This window comes from Microcaecilia unicolor, chromosome 1 (genome assembly GCF_901765095.1).
Source record: "Microcaecilia unicolor chromosome 1, aMicUni1.1, whole genome shotgun sequence".
NCBI classification, from domain to species: domain Eukaryota; kingdom Metazoa; phylum Chordata; class Amphibia; order Gymnophiona; family Siphonopidae; genus Microcaecilia; species Microcaecilia unicolor.
Genome location: NC_044031.1, coordinates 293924664 through 293947981, shown reverse-complemented (window position 1 = coordinate 293947981; position 23318 = coordinate 293924664). Strand labels below are relative to the sequence as shown.

The window sequence follows — 23318 nt, the reverse complement described above, 5'->3', positions numbered from 1 at the left end:
AGTTCCGGTTAGGTACACATGCTGAAATGAAATGGGGGGAGGGGACCACGCCACGTGACGCCACTATTTCTAATTTTTATTCCTTTTAAGTTTTACCTGTGTAGTATCTGGGATCTGTGACGCAACATTAGCTGAAAGCGCGCTCTCGAGTTCTCCGTTTGGCGCCGCTGGGGCTTCCGCTGCTGTGCCGGAAGTGGCAGTTAGTGGCGGCGGTTAGCATGTGCAGCTCTATGAGGACCGTGAGACTTTATGCTGTATCTTGGCTGCTGCAGCTTAACTTTGTATTCATAGTGAAGGCAATTGAGGTGTACACACCACGGGAGATCACAGCCTGGAATGGGATAGAGATAAAGCTTTTCTGCACCTTCAAGTCAACAGTGGCCGTGAGCGATACCACAGCGGTCACCTGGGTCTTTAAGCCCGACGATGGAGGACGTTCTGTCTCGTTCTTCTATTATGTTGCTTGGAAAGATTACAATCGGAACGTCGATCCCTTCAAGGATAGAGTCTCATGGGCTGGAGACCTCCACGAGAACGATGCATCTATTTACGTGGCAAATATGCAGTTTCAAGACAACGGTACCTACTTGTGTGACGTCAAGAATCCTCCAGATATTGATGCTACTGTTATAGGGGAGATACAACTCAAAGTTATTCCGAAAGAAGATGTGACATTAACTGGAAATGTGACATTAACTGGAAATGTGACATTAACTGGAGCAGCGTCTTGTTTACATTGTGTGGTACCTGTGGCTTTTTCCCACTCCTTGGCAGTCTGTTCTCTTCTGTTCATCGTAAGCTGTCAGGCTGTTTGTTTTTGGTTGGGGACTACTGCATCTTCAGTCTTCTCCTTTTTCCTCGTCTCCCCATTGCGAGGGATTCTCACCCACGGATTATTTCATCGTTTGAATTGATAGAACGCATTGTCTAACTACTTCAAAGAATCGATTTACCGATGTTAATTGCATTATTTTTCTTCTCTGTTTGCTTTATTCCGTTTATATGGCGTTAAATTTTGTTGCATTTGTAGGGTACATAAAGAAATAGGGCAGAGTTAAAAAGACAAATGCTCATTAGGAAATGGCAGGTTCACCTGATGCCACCAGATGAGGGCAATTACACCCAGGCATCAGACTTGTAAGGCAAGCATCCTTGCTTGAATGGAGCAAGTTGCCTGAAAAACTAATGAGGCAGTGATGACTAGAGATTTGTACAGAGATATAACTCCCTGTGGGAATCTAATATGGCCCCACCCCTCCCCGCCACAAGTAATCGCCTCCATCCCAGCCCCCCTGCTGCACTGCACTCATTTTGCCCCCCCCCCCCCCCAAGAAACAGATCTGTATCAAATATTTATTTTTATTATTTTGACTTATGAAAACCACTTGTCCCTGAAACATGCTCAAAACAGAATAATTCATTTATACAAAAGAGATGAGGTGAAGATGTGATCCCATGTGTCCCAATGAAAGATATTAATTTTACTTCCATAGTAACATAGTAGATGATGGCAGGAAAAAAGACCTGCACGGTCCATCTAGTCTGCCCAACGAGATAAACTCATATGTGCTACTTCTTGTGTATACCTTACCTTGATTTGTATCTGCCATTTTCAGGGCACGGACCGTAGAAGTCTTGCCCCGCCTCCCAAACACCAGCCCCACCACCCAATCTCCGCTAAGCTTCTGAGGAACCATTCCTTCTGAACAGGATTCCTTTATGTTTAAACCACGCATGCTTGAATTCTGCTTCCGTTTTCATCTCCACCACCTCCCGCAGGAGGGCATTCCAAGTATCTACCACTCTCTCCGTGAAAAAAATACTTCCTGACATTTTTCTTGAGTCTGCCCCCCTTCAATCTCATATCATGTCCTCTAGTTCTACTGCCTTCCCATCAACAGAAAATGTTTGTTTGTGGATTAATACCTTTCAAATATTTTAACGTCTGTATCATATCACCCCTGTTTCTCCTTTCCTCCAGGGTGTACATGTTCAGGTCAGCAAGTCTCTCATATGTCTTGTAACGCAAATCCCATACCATTCTTGTAGCTTTTCTTTGCACCGCTTCAATTCTTTTTACATCCTTAGCAAGGTATGGCCTCCAAAACTGAACACAATACTCCAGGTGGGGCCTCACTAACGACTTATATAGGGGCATTAATACCTCTTTTCTTCTGCTGGTCACACCTCTCTATACAGCGTAGCAACCTTCTCGCTACGGCCATCGCCTTGTCACACTGTTTCATCGCCTTCAGATCCTCAGATACTATCACCCCAAGATCCCTCTCCCCGTCCAAACCTATCAGACTCTCCCTGCCTAACACATGTCTCCCTTGAATTTCTACTCCCTAAGTGCATCACTTTGCATTTCTTTGCATTGAATTTTAATTGCCAAACCTTAGACCATTCTTCTAGCTTCCGCAGATCCTTTTTCATGTTTTCCACTCCCTCCCTGGTGTCCACTCTGTTGCAAATCTTAGCATCGTCCTCAAAAAGGCAAACTTTACCTTCTAACCCTTCGGCAATGTCGCTCACAAATATATTGAACAGAATCGGCCCCAGCACTGATTCCTGAGGCACTCCACTACTCACCTTTCCTTCGAGCGAATTCCATTAACCACCACCCTCTAGCTTCTGTCCGTCAACTAGTTCCTAACCCAGTTAACCACTTCAGGTCCTATCTTGAGCCTGTCCAGTTTATTCAAGAGCCTCCTGTGGGGATCCGTGTCAAAAGCTTTGCTGAAATCTAAGTATATTACGTCTATAACACGTCCTTCAATTCTCCAGTCACCCAGTCAAAGAATTCAATGACATTCGTTTGACACGATTTCCCTTTGGTAAAACCATGTTGTTTCGGATCTTGCAACTTATTGGCTTCCAGGAAATTCAGTATCCTGTCCTTCAGCATTGCTTCCATTACTTTTCCAATAACCAAAGTGAGGCTTACCGGCCTGTAGTTTCCAGCTTCTTCCCTATCACCACTTTTGTGAAGAGGGACCACCTCTGCCGTTCTCCAATCGCACGGAACCTCTCCCGTCTCCAAGGATTTATTCAATCTTTTAGAGGACCCGCCAGAACCTCGAGTTCCCTCAATATCCTGGGGTGGATCCTGTCCGGTTCCATGGCTTTGTCCACCTTTAGGTTGCCTAGTTGTTCATGTACACTCTCTTCCGTGAATGGTGCTATATCCACTCCACTCTCGTATGTACTTTTGCCAGTCCATCATGGTCCTTCTCTAAGATTTTCTTCTGTGAAAACAGAACAAAAGTATCTATGTAGCAAATTTGCCTTTTCTTCATCGTTATCTACATAGCAGTTCGCAGCATCTTTCAGTCTCACAATTCCCTTTTAGTCATTTTCCTTTCACTAATATACCTGAAGAAATTTTTGTCACCCCTTACCTTTCTAGCCATTTGTTCTTCCGCTTGCGCCAGATGTATCTCTCTCTTGGCTTCCTTCAGTTTCATCCGGTATTGCTCTCCGTGTTCCTCTTCTTGAGTTTTTCTGTATTTCATGAACGCCAACTCTTTAGCCTTTATTTTCTCAGCCACTTGCTTGGAGAACCATATCGGTTTCCTTTTTCTCTTGCTTTTATTTACTCTCCTTACATAAAGGTTTGTGGCCCTATTTATAGTATCTTTCAGCCTGGACCACTGCCCTTCCACTTATCTTATGTCCTCCCAGCCCATCAGCTCCTTCCTCAGGTATTCCCCCATTTTACTAAAGTCAGCATGCTTGAAATCCAGGACTTTGAGTTTTGAGTGGCCACCCTCCTCTTCAGCCGTCATAACAAACCAAACCGTTTTTTGATGGTCACTGCTGCCCAGGTGAGCACCTACTCGGACATTTGACACACTATCCCCATTTGTGAGTACCAGATCCAGCGTCGCTCCCTCCCTCGTGGGTTCCGTCACCATTTGTCTGAGCAGAACACTTTGAAAAGCTTCCACGATCTCTCTACTTCTTTCTGATTCCGCAGAGGGAACCTTCCAATCTACATCCGGCAGATTGAAATCTCCCAGCAACAGTACCTCTCTCTTCTTCCCCAACTTTTGAATATTTGCAATCAGATCTTTATCTAGTTCTCCAATTGTGTTGGGGGTCTATAGACAACAGCTACGTGGACAGAGGTTCTATCCTCTCTTTTTAAGGTGATCCATATCGCTTCTTCCTTTCCCCAGTTCCCTGTCATTTCAGTTGCTGTGATATTTCTCACATACAGAGCTACTCCTCCTCCTTTACGAACATCTCTATCCTTCCTAAAAAGATTATAGCCTGGTATATTTGCATCCCATTCATGGGAACCATTGAGCCATGTCTCCGTGACTGCAACTATGTCTAAGTCTGCCTCCAACATCAGGGTTTGAAGGTCATGAACTTTATTACTTAGACTGCGAGCATTTGTGGTCATCGCTTTCCATCTACATTTCCTAGTATGTGTTTCAATTTTAGTGATTTGGGGGTGTCGTTTCTCTTTGGGTACCTTCATATCTTTTTGTTCCACCTTCATTGCTTTTTCTTTTTCTTCCGCCTCAATTCTATTTTCAGGAACATCACAGTGCTGTAATGGAGCAAAAGAATTCTGTAGGGGCAACACTTGTGAGGGCGGATGCTTCTGTGTCACATAACGAAGCCTGCCTGAGCCTACTGTGAACCATCTATTCTTAGGTGGTTTTATCCTTTGAGGCATTGGTGAGAATTTGGTATGATTCTGTGCAGTATGATTTTGTCCAGTCCTAGAAGTTGCTTTAAGTGCATTCAATTCCTGCTTTTCTTTGCTGAGCTCCTGTTTTAAACTAGCGAGCTGGAGACAGATAGGACAAGCTTTAAGTCTCCAGATGCTTGGCCTTGAAACTAAAGCACCACAATTATTACAGAGAATAAAAGTCATTCTGATTGGTTGAAATGGGTATGAACAGGTGTACTATGATGGGGTTGTAATTAGGGTGGAGTTAATTTGTGATACATAGTATATTTGGGAAAGCTATTTAGGAGGTGTCAGTCTTAAGACCTGTGGAATGTGTTTACTGTACTGTAACCTATCTCTAGAACAGCATTGAAATGCCCAGAGCCACAGCTTTAAGGTAGGGGTAATCAGAAAATAGTACTACTACTACTACTTAGCATTTCTATAGCGCTACAAGGGTTATGCAGCGCTGTACAAGTTAAAACATGGGGAAGGACAGTCCCTGCTCAAGAGAGCTTACAATCTAAAGTCTTATCTGTGAGCTCCCAGATCCTTCCAGCTTCTGTGCAGAGACAAAACCTTGTGGAGAGAAGCCATACCTCTGCTTTACAAATGACTTACAACAAAACGCAGGTGGGGAAGGGGAGGGGCTCCACACACTATGGAAACCGAAAAAAAGGAACTAATACCGATTTTAAAGCACTTGTTAAATCCAGTTCTCAGATTATCAACTATCAAATACAAATAGCCAATAAGCAGTTTTAAAATCTGTTACATAGATTACAGATATCAATTAGAAATAGCCACTAAGCAGTCAGTTAGGAAACACAGATTATCAGATCACAAGTTTGGAAGATTTATCTGCTCAGCTAATCTTTATAACTCCAGGCTTCCCAAGGTAGATTACAACAACAGTTAAGATGAACCCATCAGTAAACAGGATATCCACACTGAAATTTGGCCATGCATTACTGCATTTGGATTTAGATTTATTATTTTTAATTTGTCTTTGTCCAAGGCGGCTTGTACAGAACAGTGTAGAAAAATGAGCACAAAACACAGCCTTTATTTGTGCTGTTTCTATCAGTAATACTTTTGAAGCTGTTTTAGTGATACTCAGTTTTTATTTCATGCTATTTAATTTTGAGCTTGTGAGCTGTCTGAGCTATGCTGCGCAGTTTCAGACATGGTTTGATTGTAAACTGTTGTGTCTTAATATCTTCCTGATAATCTGCTGACTTTGCTTCCTATTCTATCCTATTAAAAAATAGATCTGTCTTTTCCCTTGCAGAGGGTCTGACCTTTAAAAATTTCTAATCTATCTTCATCCTATTACCTATAATTTAAAATTGTTGTTGCATTATGATTTCATATTTTTATGCTGGTACTGTTTTAAAGGTTCTTTTATTGAACTGTGTTTTGAACTTCTGTGCCAGTGATTTAATATTTTTATGCTGGAATTGTCTTAAAGGTGCTCTCATTAGAACTATGTTTTGAACCTGCGCCAAGTGATTTAAGCTAATCAATTTGGTTACACAGAATTTGGTGACTGGTGAATCTGTTTTTTGTCTTAAAGGTGTGTTTATTAGAATTGTGTTTTGAAACTCAGTGCCAGAGACTTAATCAATTTGGTTATCTAGCATCTGGTGACTCATAGACTGCATACCTCTGGAAGAGGAGCAATTGTATACAGCTGTGTGGTAAAAGAAAAAAAAACAAAACTTAAGTTTACCTTGTGAGTTGTCTGAGCAATGCTGGGCTTGATGGACCTTTGGTCTTTCCCAGTATGGCAATACTTATGTACTTAAGAATAGAAGGCAAAGTCAGCAGATTATCAGGAAGATATTAAGACACACGTAACATCAGTTTACAATCAAACCAAGTCTGAAAGCGCCCAGCATCCTGTTTCTAATCTATAAAAAAAAAAAAAATAGACCTCTCTTTTCACTTGCAGAGGGTCTGACTCTATAGTCCTACTCACCCCTAGGTGAAATCCCTTTATATAGGGCAATCAAGGGACTAGTATCTTCATTACACCATAATTGGTCAATCCTACTCTTTGTTATCCTCTGTCATAGTTCACCTTTTCACTATTGTGATTTACATCAACATGAATGTTATTCAGTGCAATACATGTTCTGCTTTAATCCTAAGGCAAACTATCTGGAACCTTAGATCATGTCCTATCTGTCTCCAGGTATCAGCTTTGAAAGATGAGATCAACAAACTCAAGAAGGAATTAGCTACAATTAAAGAAGCATCCAAGATTATTCAATTCCCAACCAATTTACTACCAAAGAGAGTGAAACAACAGAGGAATAGATGGGTCACAGTAGGCTCTGGTAGACTAAGATCTGTCAATTTCTTTTGCTGTGTTGCATCATTATGATTCTGAAAAAAGAATTACTGTGGTGGAACCAGATGCAATGAAAGTAACACAACCCAAGAAACACCCCCCAACCAATAACAGATTGGTGAAAAGCAGACAATTCTTGCTGCTCAGAGACTCCATTATCAGAGGCATTAACTTAGGAACACAGTTCGAAGGTTCCAACCTAGTGAAATGCCTTCCAGGATCTTCAGCTACCATATGTACTAACCAAATACTGAAAGTAATAAGAGAAGACAGCAAGGCTTCAAATACTGATGTAATTCACCTGGGGATGGACAAATGACCTGGCCAACAATAGCAAGTTTACATCACAGAGAGAATTCCAGAAGCTTAGGGAGGGACTGAAATCTTTGGTTCAGACTGTGACTTTTTCCGAAGTGATTCCTACATGGGGGAAGGGAGAGGAAAGATTACGCAAACCAGTGGAATTCAATAAGTGACTTGAGTCTTGGTGTAAAGAAGAAGGTTTTTGATACACATAGGAGTATGGGGTAATACGTGGAAAAATAACAGGATGTACTGTAATGATGGGCTACATCTTTCTGTGACAGGAAACAGGATCCTTTGGGAGAAATTCAGACAGTATGTTTCTAGGCATTTAAACTAGAGAGTGGGGGGTGACAAAAGGAAACGAGAATTCAGAAAGTCACCCCCAGAATAAACATGATTGCAGAGGGAACAGTCAACTAAATATAGAAAAACACCTAAACTCACTAAGCCCAAGGAAAACAATGAGCACAAATGTTCATAGTCTAAGTAAAAAGGTTCAAGACTTGCAAGCCCTGATGTTTGAAGAAAACTTGGATATTGTTGCTATTACAGAGACGTGGTTCAATGATTCCCATGAATGGGATGTGTTCATACCAGGCTATAATCTTTTTAGGAAGGATAGAGAGGGCCGAAGAGGTGGAGGGAGTGGCACTGTAGGTGACAGACAATATCAGAGCTGCTGAAATGCGGGGAACCTGGGAAAAGGAAGAAGCTTTATGGATCGTCCTAGAAAGAGAAAATGGAACCTCCATCCACACGGGTGTTATCTACAGACGTCCGGCACAAATGGAGAAGCTAGACAAGGATCTAATAGAAGATATTCAAGAGATTGGTATGAAAGGGGAGGTGCTACTGTTGGGAGATCTTAACTTGTCCCTATGTGAATTGGAACGTCCCATCTGCAGAATCGGAAAGAAGTAGGGAGATTGTGGATGCCTGTCAAAGTACCTTGTTCAGATAAATGGTGATTGAACCCACGAGATAAGGGTTGATGCTGGATGTAGTGCACACGATTGGAGGAAGTGTTTCCAATATCTGGGTGGGTGCCCACCTATGTAATAGTGGTCACCACACCGTATGGTTTGATATAACTGCAAAGGTGGAGTGCAGACGCACAGAACTCAAAGTACTGGATTTCAGACGTACTGATTTTGATAAAACGGAATACCTGAAGAAGGAGCTGTTGGCATGGGAAGGCATAAGAGAAGTGGAAAATCAGTGATCAAAGCTAAAGGCTGCTATAAATATGGCAACTGATCTTTATGCAAGGAAAGTAAACCCAAACAAGAGAAACAGGAAGCCTATATGGTTCTCCAAATAAGTAGCTGAAAAAATAAGATCAAAAGTGGCTTTGTTCAAGAAATAGAAAAGAATGCAACGAGAGGATTATGGAAAAGATTATCAGATTGAACTCAAAGAAACGGAGAGGGAAATATGGCTAGTGAAAGTGGAAGAAAAAATGGGTAAAGATATAGAGGTGACAATACCTTTTTCAGATATATTGGAGAAAGGAGAAAAGATAGGAATGGAATTGCGATACTGAAAGATAATGAGAGTAGATATGTGGAGAATGATGAGGATAAAGCGAACATGCTAAACAATTACTTCAGTGTTCATGGAGGAAAACCCTGGAGAAGGACTGCATTCGGCTGCCGAGGAAACATCTGGGAATGGAGTGGATACTGCGTCGTTTATGTAAGAAAGAGTTTATAAACAGTTTGTGAATGTGAAGGTGGACAAACCTATGGGGATACATCCCAGGATAAGGGATCTCAGAGAGGTCCTGGCGGGACCTCTTAAAAATTTATTTAATAGATCTTTAGAGACGGGAGAGGTTCCACTAGATTGGAGACGAGTGGATGTGCTCCCTCTTCACAATAGTGAAGACAGGGAAGAAGTGTGAAACTACAGACCAGTAAGTCTCACATCGGTAGTAGGAAAAATAATAGAGTCGCTGCTGAAAGAAAGGATAGTTAACTTTCTAGAAGCCAATGGGACCGAGGCATCATGGCTTTACCAAAGGAAAATCCTGCCAAACAAATCTTAATGACTTATTTGACTGGATGACCAAAGAACTGGATGAAGGACGTGCGCTAGATGTAATCTACTTGGATTTCAGCAAATCCTTTGATACAATCCCCCATAGAAGACTCGTGAATAAGCTAAAAGGGCTGAACTTAGGACCAAAAGGGCTGAACTGGATAGGAACATGGTTGACCAACAGGTGGTAGAGGGTGGTGGTAAATGGAATCCGCTTGGAGGAAAGGAAGGTGAGCAGTGGAGTTCCTCAGGGGTCAGTGCTGGGGCTGATCCTGTTTAATATCTTTGTGGGAGATATTGCTGAAGGGTTAAAAGGAAAGGTTTGCCTTTTTGTGGATGACACAAAGATAGCCAATAGAGTGGATAACCTGGAGGGAGTAGAAACAATGAGAAGGGATTGCCAGACGTTAGAAGAATGGTCGGGGGTCTGACAGTTAAAAATTTAATTTCTCTAATTATCTTTATGGGTCAAAAAACGTATCTGGTGTATTTTTAATTTGACTCTATGTTTCTTTACACCAGTATTACTAAATGTTACTCAATTTTATATACAATTTTTTATAAAATAATTTTTTTGGTGCTCAGTATATGTGAAATGCTGAACCACCATGTGTATCATTTCTCTGGCACTTCAACTTCCAACATCATAGCACCAGTTCCCTACCTCCCTAATTACTCATATTATCCCAGTGTTCGTTGTAATTTCATTCTTTTTTTTTTTGTTCTCAATGTCTTTTTATAACAGTCAATGAAATTCCATTAGTATATATTCTCTGTTATAACACTTATCTTTTTGCAGGAATCCGGTGCTTGGGTGCCAGTGATTATTGTTGATCATGTCCCTTATCATCCGTGCTGTGTAAAGATCCTGTCCCCTCGCTTTGTTCCCAACGCAGGACTGTGTTTCGCTATTACAGCATCTTCAGGAGAACACACTGCAATAAATCATTATAAATCATATAATGAGCTCTTGAAAGTCTTTTAAAGATACTACAATTGATATTACATCTACTAATTCAAAACATAACTATATCGCTAGTGCTCAGCTCTTCCCGGTGGAGGTTCAAATAATCCAACTCCACCCTTCAAAATGCTGACGCATACTCCTTGACATTTTATTTAAAGATTTACCGGTAGCATTACTCATTCCCTGATTGGATCAGCTTGTTGTTCATCTTTTCCCGTCAACCAATCCAGCTCTTTATTTAAACCATTAGGTATTACATTCCCCATTCATATAGAAAGCGCTGTTCTTTTTGAACAACCAAAGTTGAGACATCTCCCCATTCTAAATGTATTTGTTATAAAACAACATGCCTCAAGTCCATATCTGGTTGTTTGCAGGTTACCCAATGGTCCACAAAAGGCACATCTCGTTTTACTGTCCTCAGATTATCGAGGTGTTTGGCTGTCCGCTGTTTTACCCTTTAGTTTGGCCGATGTACCACTTTGGGCAGGGCATTGTATTGCATAAATCACTTGAGCTGAATTGCAATCAGTCAATGAACGTAATTGGAATAATATGCCAGTTTTAGGGTTTGTAACTGTTTGAGTGATAATAGCATGTCTGCAATATACACAGTTGTGACAACAAGTGTGCCCCTCCTTATTTTGGCCATAATTATCCACTCGAAATATAGAGAGCATTTCTTCCATATTGTTTGATCTTGTATAAGCCACTTGAGTTTTTCTTTGAAGCAGGGGTATAGTGATAATATGGACCAATGACGATTAATAATCTGCCTAATACTATTACCATGTGTGGAGTAGGGGAGTATACATTGTGTTATATTATCTTTGCCTCTGGTCGATGGTTTATCTCATAATAACCATTGTCTTTGGACATTGCTTGCCCTCTTATATGCTCTTCAGATTACTCCAGTGGGGTAAGCTCTTTGTTTGAACTTAGTTATCTTAGATGCCTGTTGGTTAAAAATATAATCTGTGCTGCACAGCCGTTTGACTGTTAAAAACTGCCCAATCGGTACTCCATCCTTCAACTTCTTCGGATGGTAATTCTTATAATGCAAAATTGTGTTTGTGTCCATTGATTTTCTAAACACTGATGTTACAAAATTATGTTGTTCTTATGTAATATGTAAATCTAGAAAATATATCTTCTATATGTGCTGAAAATGTTGTATCAGAATGGTTAAGGTGCTGTAAAAATACTTTTAGATCTTCTATAGAACCATCCCATATTAAAAGGACATAATCAATAAAACGTCTCCACACTCGTATATTTTGATGGAACATTGGTGGGTAAATATATCTATTTTCAAAATCGGACATATACAAACATGCTATTATTGGGGCTACAGTTGGTCTCATAGCCACACACATAGTTTGTAAATAGAAATCTTTCCCAAACCTAAAATAGCTATTTGATTTAAGAGAACTTTTCTATCCATTGCTATAGCCAGATCTTGGACTTAAAACTCAATAACTCTCATAGCTCCCTGTTGGGGTATATTTGTATTTATTTCATCCCGAAGATACATAAATCGTTATAGCAACCACCAGGGTGACCAATAGTATCTAGTGTAAATTCTTTATTTGAATCTCTGTCCCAGTATTTAGACCACTATCTTCAATCATGTTTGCTTCAGATTCAGTTCTGTCTACAGGATTCTACCCACTTGGAGTAATCCGAAGAGCATATAAGAGGGCAAGCAATGTCCAAAGACAATGGTTATTATGGGATAAACCATCGACCAGAGGCAAAGATAATATAACACAATGTATATTCCCCTACTTCACACATGATAATATTAGGCAGATTATTAATCGTCATTGGTCCATATTATCACTATGCCCCTGCTTCAAAGAAAAACTCAAGTGGCTTATACAAGATCAAAAAATATGGGATAAATGCTCTCTATATTTCGAGTGGAAAATTATGGCCAAAATAAGGGGGGGGCACACTTGTTGTCACAACTGTGTATATTGCAGACATGCTATTATCACTCAAACAGTTACAAACCCTAAAACTGGCAGATTATTCCAATTACGTTCATTGACTGATTGCAATTCAGCTCAAGTGATTTATGCAATACAATGCCCTGCCCAAAGTGGTACATCGGCCAAACTAAAAGAAAGGTGAAACAGCGAATAACCGAACACATCGGTAATCTGAGGACAGTAAAACGAGATGTGCCTTCAGTGGACCATTGGGTAACCTGCAAACACCCAGATATGGACTTGAAGTATGTTGTTTTATAACAAATACATTTAGAATGGGGAGGAGATGTCTCAACTTTGCTTGTTCAAAAAGAACTGCGCTTTCTATACGAATGGGGAATTGTAATACCTAATCCTATATAATGTTTTGCACCTCCAACATTCTGAAGCTGACTGCCAGGAAGTTGAAGCCTGGTTCGTAATGTCTGAAGCCTTCCGGTGACATCTCCATGTTGTCTGGGAAACCGCGACATGTCTCAAGCACGGGCGCTACGAGTTCGCACCACCATCTCCATCCCCTCCCAGTTCAGCAGTTCTGCACCCCCATACATCACCGTGTTGCAAAGGAAATGATCGCGACGCATCTCAAGGCCGAGGCGCAAATGGATTGAAACCGAAAAGCAGCAGCAGCTGAGTCCCGGCCGCCGCCCGCACAAACCATAGAGAGGGGGCCTGAACATGAACAGCCGTGCCTAACGTTCTATCAAGGACGTGTGGCTGCCCTTGATGTTGTGGTGACGTGCACACTAACGTGCTACTCGCTCACTCACCACTCTTCACTGAAGCAGAAGCCGCCAAAATTCAAAATGGCGAATACAGCGCAGAATACAGTAACCTGGTGAGCAGTGTTTCAACTGTCAAATGTGAAACACACTATTGGCGCAACCTAAGTACTCTGGGCACCAGCGCTGACCAGGTACACAAAAATAAAAGGGAGGGCAGGGGATAGAAGAATACTGCAGGACATGGATGGATGCACATACTCTCTCACTGTCACTGTGCCTGACTAAGTTTATCAAAAAGAACAAAAAAAAGGCAAGGGGATAGAAGACTACTGCAGGACATGAATGGATGCACTCTTAGGAACAGCGTTGAACAGTTATGCTTTCCAGAAAAAAAAAAAAACAGTTTGAAGGGGATACAGGGGAAGAATTTAAAAACCAAAACAAAAAAGTGTCTTGGACAGGGCAAACGGAGAATGCAGGATAGGGATGGATGGCCACACTCAATCATTCTCAATCACTCTCACTGTCTCTCACAGTCACTCACTGTCACACACACACACATTATTTATGTGACACACACACACTGGATCTGTCAGAGACACTCTCCATCTCACACAGTCTCACTGCTCTCAATCACAATCAGACTATCAATGTATCTCACACACTCACTGTCACACACACACACCGAATCTCACTCTGTATCTCACATACACACTGTCACACACACTTGCTATATGTCTCTATGGCACACACACAGTATCAATCTGTCTAAAACAAACTCACACACAAACATAGTAACATAGTAGATGACGGCAGAAAAAGACCTGCACGGTCCATCCAGTCTGCCCAAGAAGATAAATTCATATGTGCTACTTTTTTATTTGTACTGTCCTCTTCAGGGCACAGACCGTATAAGTCTGGCCAGCCCTATCCCCGCCTCCCAACCACCAACCCCGCCTCCCACCACCAGCTCTGGCACAGACTGTATAAGTCTGCCCAGCACTATCCTCGCCTCCCAACTACCAGTCCTGCCTCCCACCACCAGCTCTGGCACAGACCGTATAAGTCTGCCCTGCACTAGTCCCGCCTCCCAGCCCCAGCACAGACCGTATAAGTCTGCCCAGCACTAGCCCCGCCTCCCAACCACCAGCACTGCCACCCATTCTAGGCTAAGCTCCTGAGGATCCCTTCCTTCAGACACTATGACTCACACATACACACTGATACAGCACATGGATAGATGGATACACGCTCTCTATGTTCATACACACTCACACACACACATACTTACATACAGGTCAATCACAGATTCACTTTCATAATGCCCCTTTCATTGGTTTCACATAAGCGGACACACAGATAGCAAGCACAGTGCTGCGAACCACACAATTGGACTGTGCCACTCATCTACAGTACCACACATTGCAGCAACTCCATTGAGACTGAGAGTTGACGGACAGTACTTTACAGACAAGTGTGACAGGAAATATGTAAGATGAAAAAACATTGATCACTCTTTCGCTCTCTCTCTCTCTCTAACTGTCACAAAGTATGTAAAAATGTACAAAAATCTGCATACTCTTTCCCTGTTACAAAAACCAATACATACAACTCACTCACAAACACAAAGAATGAAAACAATAGAAATACATAACAAAAAACACATCTCATTGTCATGCATCAGATTAGTCATAAAACAATCTGGGAAATTATTCATTAACATCACAGGAAATATCTAAAAAATCTTCCATTAAAAACATTCATGGCAAAAATCAGATTACCTTGCTAGCGCCCGTTTCATTTCTAACAGAAACGGACCTTTTTCTCTAGTGGTTTAAATAAAGAGCTGGATTGGTTAACAGGAAAAGATGGACAACAATCTGATCCAATCAGGGAATGAGTAATGCTACTGGTAAATCTTTAAATAAAATGTCAAGGAGCATGTGTCAGCGTTTTGAAAGGTGGAGTTGGATTATTTGAACCTCCACTGGGAAGAGCTGAGCACTAGCGATATAGTTATGTTTTGAATTAGTAGATGTAATATCAATTGTATTATCTTTAAAAGACTTGCAAGAGCTCATTATATGCTTTATAACAAAATTTATTGCAGTTCTCCTGAAGACGCTGTAATAGCGAAACTCAGTCCTGCATTGGGAACAAAGCGAGGGGATTAGACAGGATCTTTACACAGCACGGACGATAAGGGACACGATCAACAATAATCACTGGCACCCAAGCACCAGATTCCTGCGAAAAGATAAGTGTTGTAACAGAGAATATATACTAATGGAATTTCATTGATTGCTATAAAAAGATATTGGGAACGAAAAAAAGAATGAAATTAGAATGAACATTGGGATAATTTGAATAGTTAGGGAGGCAGGGAACTGGTGCTATGATGTTGGAAGTTGAAGTTTCAGAGAAATACGCATGGTGGTTCGGCAATTCACATATACGGAGCACCAAAAAAAATGATTTTATAAAAAATTGTTGTAAATAAAATTTAGAGTAAGAGTAATATTTAGTAATACTGGTATAAAGATAGATTTAAAATTTAATTCCAAGATGTGCAGAGTGATGCACTTGGGGTGCAGGTTCCCAAAAGAGAGATACTGAATAGGAGGGGAGAGATTAGTAAGCTTGTCTCAGGAGAGAGAGAGACATTGGGGTGCTGGTGTCTGTGGATTTGAAGATGAAGAAACATATGTGACAAGGTGATGGCTGTGGCCAGAAGGATGCTAGGCTGCATAGAGAGTGGTATAACCGGCAGAAGAAAGGAGGTGTTGATGCCTCTCTATAAGTCGTTCTTGAGGCCCCACTTGGAGTATTGTGTTCCGTTTTGGAGGCTGTATCTTGCTAAAGATGTAAAAAGACTGGAAGCGGTGCAATGAAAAATTACAAAAATGGTACGGGATTTGTGTTGCAAATTGTACGAGGAAAGACTTGCCGACCTGAACTTGTATACCTTGGGGGAAAGGTGAAACAGGGGTGACATGATACAGACATTTAAATATTTGAAAGGCATTAATCCACAAACAAACCTTTTTCCGGAGACAGGAAATAGAGGACTTGAATTGAAGTTATAGGGGGGCAGACTCAGGAGTAATGTCAGGAAGTATTTTTTTCATGGAAAGGGTGGTGGATATGTGCAATGCCCTCCCGCGGGAGGTGGTAGATATTAAAATGGTAATAGAATTCAAACATGCGTGGGATAAACACAAAGGAATCCTGTTTATAAGGAATAGATCCGAGGAATCTTAGGGAAGATTGGGTGGCAACACTGGTAATTGGAAAGCAAAACCAGTGCTGGGCAAACTGGTCAGGCTTCTACGGTCTATTCCCTGGTCATGACTGAATAGATATGGATGGGCTACAGTTTAAATTTTAAGGAGCTTCGACGTTAGCTTCAGAACTTTTAGTATAAGAAGAGTGCTGGGCAGACTTCTACGGTCTGTGCCCTGAGAATGGCTAGCACAAATCAAACTCGCTAATGCACCTTAGTAAACATACCCCTAAATGTCATAAGTAAATAAATAGAGGGATAGAAACTCTGAATGTTGAGCACCTGATTCTCATAACATGATGTCTGTTTTAGTGGCCCTTTACCAGGAGAAAAAAAAATCTCTGCACAAATATAACAGTGCTAGGGTGTCCCTATAACCAGCCCCTCCAAATGACACACTGATTACGATTTATAGCAAATTACTACTCTACCTATGAAAAGTTATTCCATTATTATACTTCCTCTGTGTACATCTGTATGCTGCACAAGCTGGCATGTTTGAAAATGTAAGTGAGATTAAGTAAAAATGCTACTACCAACAATAAAGAACGACAACGTGGATGCAGCAGCTTATAGGTTTGTTTGCTTTTGCATGTACGGCGATCACTGCTGCATGATGAAGGGTAAACAGAGATTGACCTAATTCACTTCAACTCCCTCCCTCCCACCCACACACAACATCATCCATCCAGCTCTCCTCCCCGGGTGCTCTCCCCACACATACCTCGTCACCCTGGTGAATTAGTAGCTTGCTTTGGGGCAGGAAAGATCCCCACTCTTTCCTGACCACTGTCGCTGATCCTGTTGCCGCCACCACTTGTTTAAAGTGGCTGCCGAGACTTCAAGCTGCGGCCTCGCAAGACTTCCTCTGAAGTCTCGTGAGGCCACCACTTGAAGTCTCAGCAGCCATTTTAAAAAAGCAGCTGCAGCAAGAGGGTCAGTGGCAGTGGGGAGGAAAGAGTGGGGATCTTTCCTGCCCTGAAGCAAGCTGCTACTTGACCACCAGGGTGATCTGAGGTATGTGTGGGGAGGGAAAGCAAAGCTTGGTTTGTTTTATCATTCCGCCCCGCTTGATTTGTTTTACCATTCCTCGGGAACCCCACAGGACCCGAGTCCATCTCCACAGAATCCCCGCAGACCTGGAAGGGATCCCCGCTGGATTCCTGCGGTACTCGCGGGTTTCCTGCTGTTCCTGTTCCTGTGCAGTTCTCTAGTGATGACTGATATCTGGGTTTCACATGCTGGTGCAGACCAAGGGACAATGTATTTTCTTCTTCCCCTGCAGTGTAATCTTGCACAAATGCTAACACTGGGCTTGGGTGCGCTGTTAGATTTTCTTGTCAGGGTAATCCGATAAAACTATGGCTTTATCAGTTTAACTGAGTTCATCATATTGTTTGTTACATTGTGCTTTTTGTAGTGGGCTGCAGTCCCAGATGTCACCATTATAATCATTGACAGATAAAACTTTTGTGCTGTGGAACATTTTTCTTAACATCTTTTTTTCTTGTTTTTTTTTTCAGAATTCCTGGTGTGAGCTTTTATATTATCAGGTTAGTATTCACCTAGGATGTCATCAGGGGCACTAAGTACTTGTTTCAAAATAATCTGTGCCAACTAATGGATAAATCATGGCCAGGCAACTCAATATCTGGCCAAAATTCATTAGTTTAAAACTAGGAAGAACATTCCAAGGGCAGGGAGAAAACGTATTAAAATAACAGTGATGTTGAACTTCTAAACCTGATAGTTTTAGGGTAACTGCAAGACAGCAGTCCTTAAATGAATAAATTATCTGAGTTGCTGAATATAAGACATAAAGATAAGCAAATTAATTATCTGTTTATCTGTATGTGGTGGTCATATTTTTGAATATTTTCCCCCATTTTATTTTATTTGGTGGGATTTATTAACCGCCTTTATGAAGAGATTCACCAAAGGTGGTATACAGCAGGTACAGTTTAACATAAAACTTACAATTTTGTTAACAGCATAACAATAGTAAAATAACCAACAATAAATATAAATAAAATAAATGAGGTAAACTTGAAAACAGTAAATTGAAACGAAATAATAGAACTACCGTGAAACATCAAAAATATACACAGGTCGTGCCCCTCACCTAGTTGGCGCCAATGTCCTTTAGCGGCGCGGAACTTTCCGCTGCCATAGTTGGCCGACGCTCCTGGTGGCACAGTGCTTCCCCGCCCGCCATTGCCCACGCTTGGCGCGCGCTGCCCTCAGTCCCTCGACACGCTTCTCTCCTGTGTGTGCTGGTTTGGTCCTGCCTCGCTGGGATTGACGCGATCTGGTTGGGTCCCATCTATCTGCCCCGCTGGGATTGGTCAGCAGCCATTTCTCTCCCCCGCTGGGATTGATCACCTTCGTGGGGGATTTCTGGTTCCCCTCTCACTCTGCCTTAGTCCATCCCTATCTTCTCCGAGGCTCTCATATTGGTGGCTTTCTGACCCCTTGTTTCCACTGCCCTATGGCTGCTCTCCCAGTCAGCTGGTTCCTCATGACATCAGACGCCAACACTATTTCTCTGGAGCCCTCCTCTGCATCTTTGCTTCAGCTTCTACTTTGGTAAGCTCTTCTTTTGTGTGTGTTACTATTCGCTCTCTATCTCTTGGCTACTGGTCCTCTGCCTGTACCTGGACCTCTCTCTTGCCTTTTGCCTGCCTGTTTGACGCTGACTGTACCTGGACCTCTCTCTTGCCTGCAGTCTGCCTGGCTGATTCCTTTGGCACCCCTCTTCCAGCCTCGTCTCTTAAGTCCTCCTGGCCGCCTGCACCTGGGTGCTCAATCTCTGGGGAATGGCGGTCATCGCAAGTGAAGCCCGGGGTTGCCCGGCCACCAAGCAGAAGGGTCCACTTCACCGGACTCAGCAGTGCTGTACTTGGTACAAAACTCACAAATCTGACAACATTTAACATCACTGGAATTCAAATACCAGAGATGTAATACAATATTACCATAATACAAATAAAACACCTAATAAGCACACATTAGAACATTCAACTAACATAGAAATGATGCTAAAGAATTTCTACAATACAGCGTACCATATAGATGAGGGACCAAGAGCAGTGTGTGTACAAGCTTGTCCAGATGCAGAATGAGTGTATAGTCAGTCATGTTATGTATTAAAGGCTTGGGAAAAAAAACAGGCTTTCACCTGCTTCCTGAAGTAGAGGAAGCCCGTCTAGGAGTAAATTCCACAGTGTGGGGGCTACTCTTGAGAAGGCTCGCTGGTGTGTATCACATCATACAATTTCTTTTGATGAGTGTACAGATAGTGATGATCCTTGAGAGGACCTTAGAGTTCTTAAAGGTGTGTAAAGGGCTAACTTATTCTTTAAGTAATATGGCCCATTTTGTCTGAGGACCTTGAAAATTAAACATAGAGTTTTAAGTTTAGCCCTGTAAGGTACTCATAGCCAGTGTAACTTTTGCAGGAAGGGTGTGGTGTGGTCACGCCACTTGCAGCCTTCCATCAGTCGTGATGCAGCATTCTGAATTAGTTGGAGCAGATGCAGACTCTCTTTGGTTTGACCAGTATAAAGGGCATTACAGTAGTCTAGTCATGATGTTGTCATGGCATGGACCACTGTGGTTAGACTCGTCTTTTCAATATATAGAGAGATATTTCTTAGCTGCTATAGGTGATAGAGACAATTTTTGAAGGTTGTTTGAATTTTCAGGATCAGAGTGAGTGATGAGTGTAGCAGTATCCCATGATTCCTGACCTGTGATTTTAGGGGGAGTTTCAGTGAAAACTATTCAAATGGTTTTGGAAATACAAAACTATGCTTATTGTTGCAATCCCTTACTGCAGGAACGGCTTCGCTTATTGCAAGGAAAAATTAGAGGTTTGTGCCCCAAATTTTCATTTAGCTTAGTTTCCCATACATTCGGTTTAGTTTTTGTTTTCTTTTCAGGGGCCAGTGTTGTCAGTAGCTTAGATACAAAAGCCTAGGTTGTGAGCCCACCAGAGACAGAGAAAGTATCTGCATATAATATATATAAACCATTGGTTGTACCACAGAAAGGGTGGTTTATCAAATCCATGACTCTTAGCTTAAACTATTGCTCATTAGTGCGTATTGTCGCTCAATAATGCACCCTATTGTTTGATAGTTAATCTAGGTATTAAATTAGACAGAATGACAATGAGGGCAAGCTTCATCCACATATCAAAGACCTAGAGCAAACAAAAATAGGAAGAGTGATTTTCAGTATGCTTGTGGCATCATTATTTTTGTTTCACTGAGAAGAGTATTTATATTCCAATTGCACAATTTGGTTGGTACTTATATGAAGTAGCTCAGCAATCAAGTTTAACCTACAAAGACATCAATTTGTACTCTAGAAAAGTGCCTACCTATAAATGTTTTGACTATCCCTCATACTAAAACAGAAATATCATAAACATAGTTTTCATTTGAAATGATTACTTTATTCCCACTAATGAAGCATATGAACATATGGAAAGACAATACCAATTATTCATTTCTATTCCTTTTTCTACTTGTGCCTCTGAAAGTGAAAAACTGCAACTAGCTAAACTCGATTAACTGACTTTTTCATTTAATTTATGTCACTCTTCCAGTGACACCAAGGGCTCCTTTTATTAAGGTGTGCTAATGGATTTAGTACGCACTAAATGGTAAGATGCCCATTATATTCTTATGGGCGTCTTATTATTTAGTGCGCAAATCTGTTAGTGTACCTTAGTAAATGGATCCCTAAGTGTGTTATTAGAAATTTCACCATAATAATCTTTATTTGTTTTTTGCAGTCTTATAAAAGTATAATTTATTCTAATTATAATTTTCTATTTCAAGTTTTAGCTATCTTATTGGGAATGTTAAATACTGCTAAACTTTAAGAAGGACCATAAAGTCATTGGCTTGTCGTAGATAGCAGGGTTGGTTCTGACATCATCCTGTAGTGATTCAAGAAGATAAATCCCCAACATGCTGAATCTAAGATATTCATTTCTGAGAGATGGGAAAAGTGAGTGGAAGTGAAGAAAAGGATGTGTAGAAAGAAGTTACGGCAGTTGTGTATAACTTCCACTAGTGGTCCTTTTATTCTTGGCTAGTTTATATTTATACTCCTTTTGTTAATTTGTTATTATTGATGTGTTATTGTTTTATATGAAATGGTTTTAATAAACCTATCAGACTTGTTAATTAAAAACATGTATCCAGATAACTGCAATTACTATTCATATAGAGGTCTTAAGTGGCTCTATCCATAGAGCTAGTGCTGCTGAAAATTTCTACAGACCACCTCAGTACTACCCTGATAGTGCCAGGATGGAGTGAGAGTGTTCCTCCTAACTGTATGGAGAAAGGAGATATTAAGTCCTATATTGCTATCCAGATACATTTAGGACAGCAAAAAAGGCTTGTCCTACTTGTCTCTCTATGGAGTCCTTTTACTAAGCTGTAGTATGCACTAACGCATGCTTACCAGAGCTAAATATGCCTTAATTTTGAAATCAGCACACACTAAAGAAAATTTTTTTTCTTCGAGACAAGCAGGCCTATGTATTCTTACACATGGGTAATGTAATCCCACGTTGCCCGGTCTGGAGCTTATGGAGTACGAGACACGTTCTGCCACACGTGCGAGTGCTTCCCGCCCACTGCGAGAGTGCGGTTACCGCAGTTCTTTTTTTTACCTCTGTGAGGAGTAGTTGCGTTTAGCTGCTATTCACATCTTGGTCTGAAAGAGCTTTTTTCAGTGTTTTTTTGTTCCCTTGTTCGGGTTACCTCTTTCCTTTTCTCTGATTGTTTTAGTTTCTCTTTTTCCCACTTCTTAAGTTTCCTTTGTTTTCCGTGTCAGGCTGCTTTTAGGCCTTGATTTTGGCCAAGTTCTCCAGTTCTTTTTTCTCTGCTGCCTTGCCCATCTTGTGGCACCATCGCTTCATTTAATGAACTTCCATTCTTGGTGTCTTCAGTGCCTAGGGCCTGACCATAGTCCTGTATCTTCTTATAAAGAAAAGGACCCAGTTGGACAAAGAGGCTCAGCAGGAGCAGATTTTTGGAGACCAGTCCGAATCCTTGATGTTTGTGGCATCAGTGTCGATGTTGGGTGTTGCATCGGGAGCATCAGTACATATGGCTGCTAGACCTGTGGACACTGGGAGCAGTTGTGCTTCGAGTGGGTCTCCATGTGCCTCAACGCTGACTGCTGTTCAGGGCCCTGGAACTAACCTACATCAGATCTGACACTGAGCCGACATGAGCATTCTGTGTCATCCATGTCAGATGACTGGTTTCAGTCGAAGGCCAAGAAGCATCGGCATTGATCCCCCTTGACACAGTCTGCTTGGGAGCTCTGGGGCACTGAGGAATTCAACATCCAAGAAGCGCTGGCACCAGGAGGATCGAGGATCGCTCCCCCCTCCCCCCTCCATACAAGAGGTGCCGATGCGGAGGTCTTCAAGCAGCCAGGACCAGCCTCTCGTCTCAAACCAGCAGTTCTGTACCTGTTTCTGAGCCAATACCCCAGTCTTTCCCAGTGCCAGCCTTCGATGAGCGCATACGGGCTTTTTTCCGTGAATTGCTGGTTGGCTACCATGCTTCTTGTTGTGGCTGTGCTTGGCCCTGCATGCAGCTCCAATGTCGACTGCCACCCAAGCCGGAACCCCGTCGACATTGGTAGAGGAAGTTTTGCCAGAGTCGAGGCGGGAGAAGACTCCTTGACATTCTTCTCGGGGACATCGTTCCTCTACTTTATTTATTGGGATTTCTTAACCGCCTTTATGAAGCGATTCTCCAAAGGTGGTGTACAGCAGGTAAATAACCAAGAATTCAAATACCAGAGATATAGTACAATGTTAACATAATACTAATGATACACCTAATAAGCATGCATTAGAACATTCAACTAACATAGATATGATGCTAAAGATTTTTTATAATATGGCTTACCATATAGCTGAGG

General features: G+C 41.6%; 1 protein-coding gene across 1 annotated transcript; it reads left to right on the top strand.

Moving 5' to 3' along the window:
- The first annotated feature begins 230 nt into the window (after positions 1-230).
- Positions 231-22600, top strand: LOC115476208 (myelin protein zero-like protein 1). The gene is made up of 3 exons (XM_030212493.1): positions 231-794; positions 17882-17911; positions 22370-22600. Exons 1-3 carry the CDS (start codon positions 231-233, stop codon positions 22598-22600), a joined length of 825 nt encoding a protein of 274 aa, XP_030068353.1.
- The last annotated feature ends 718 nt before the right edge of the window (positions 22601-23318 follow it).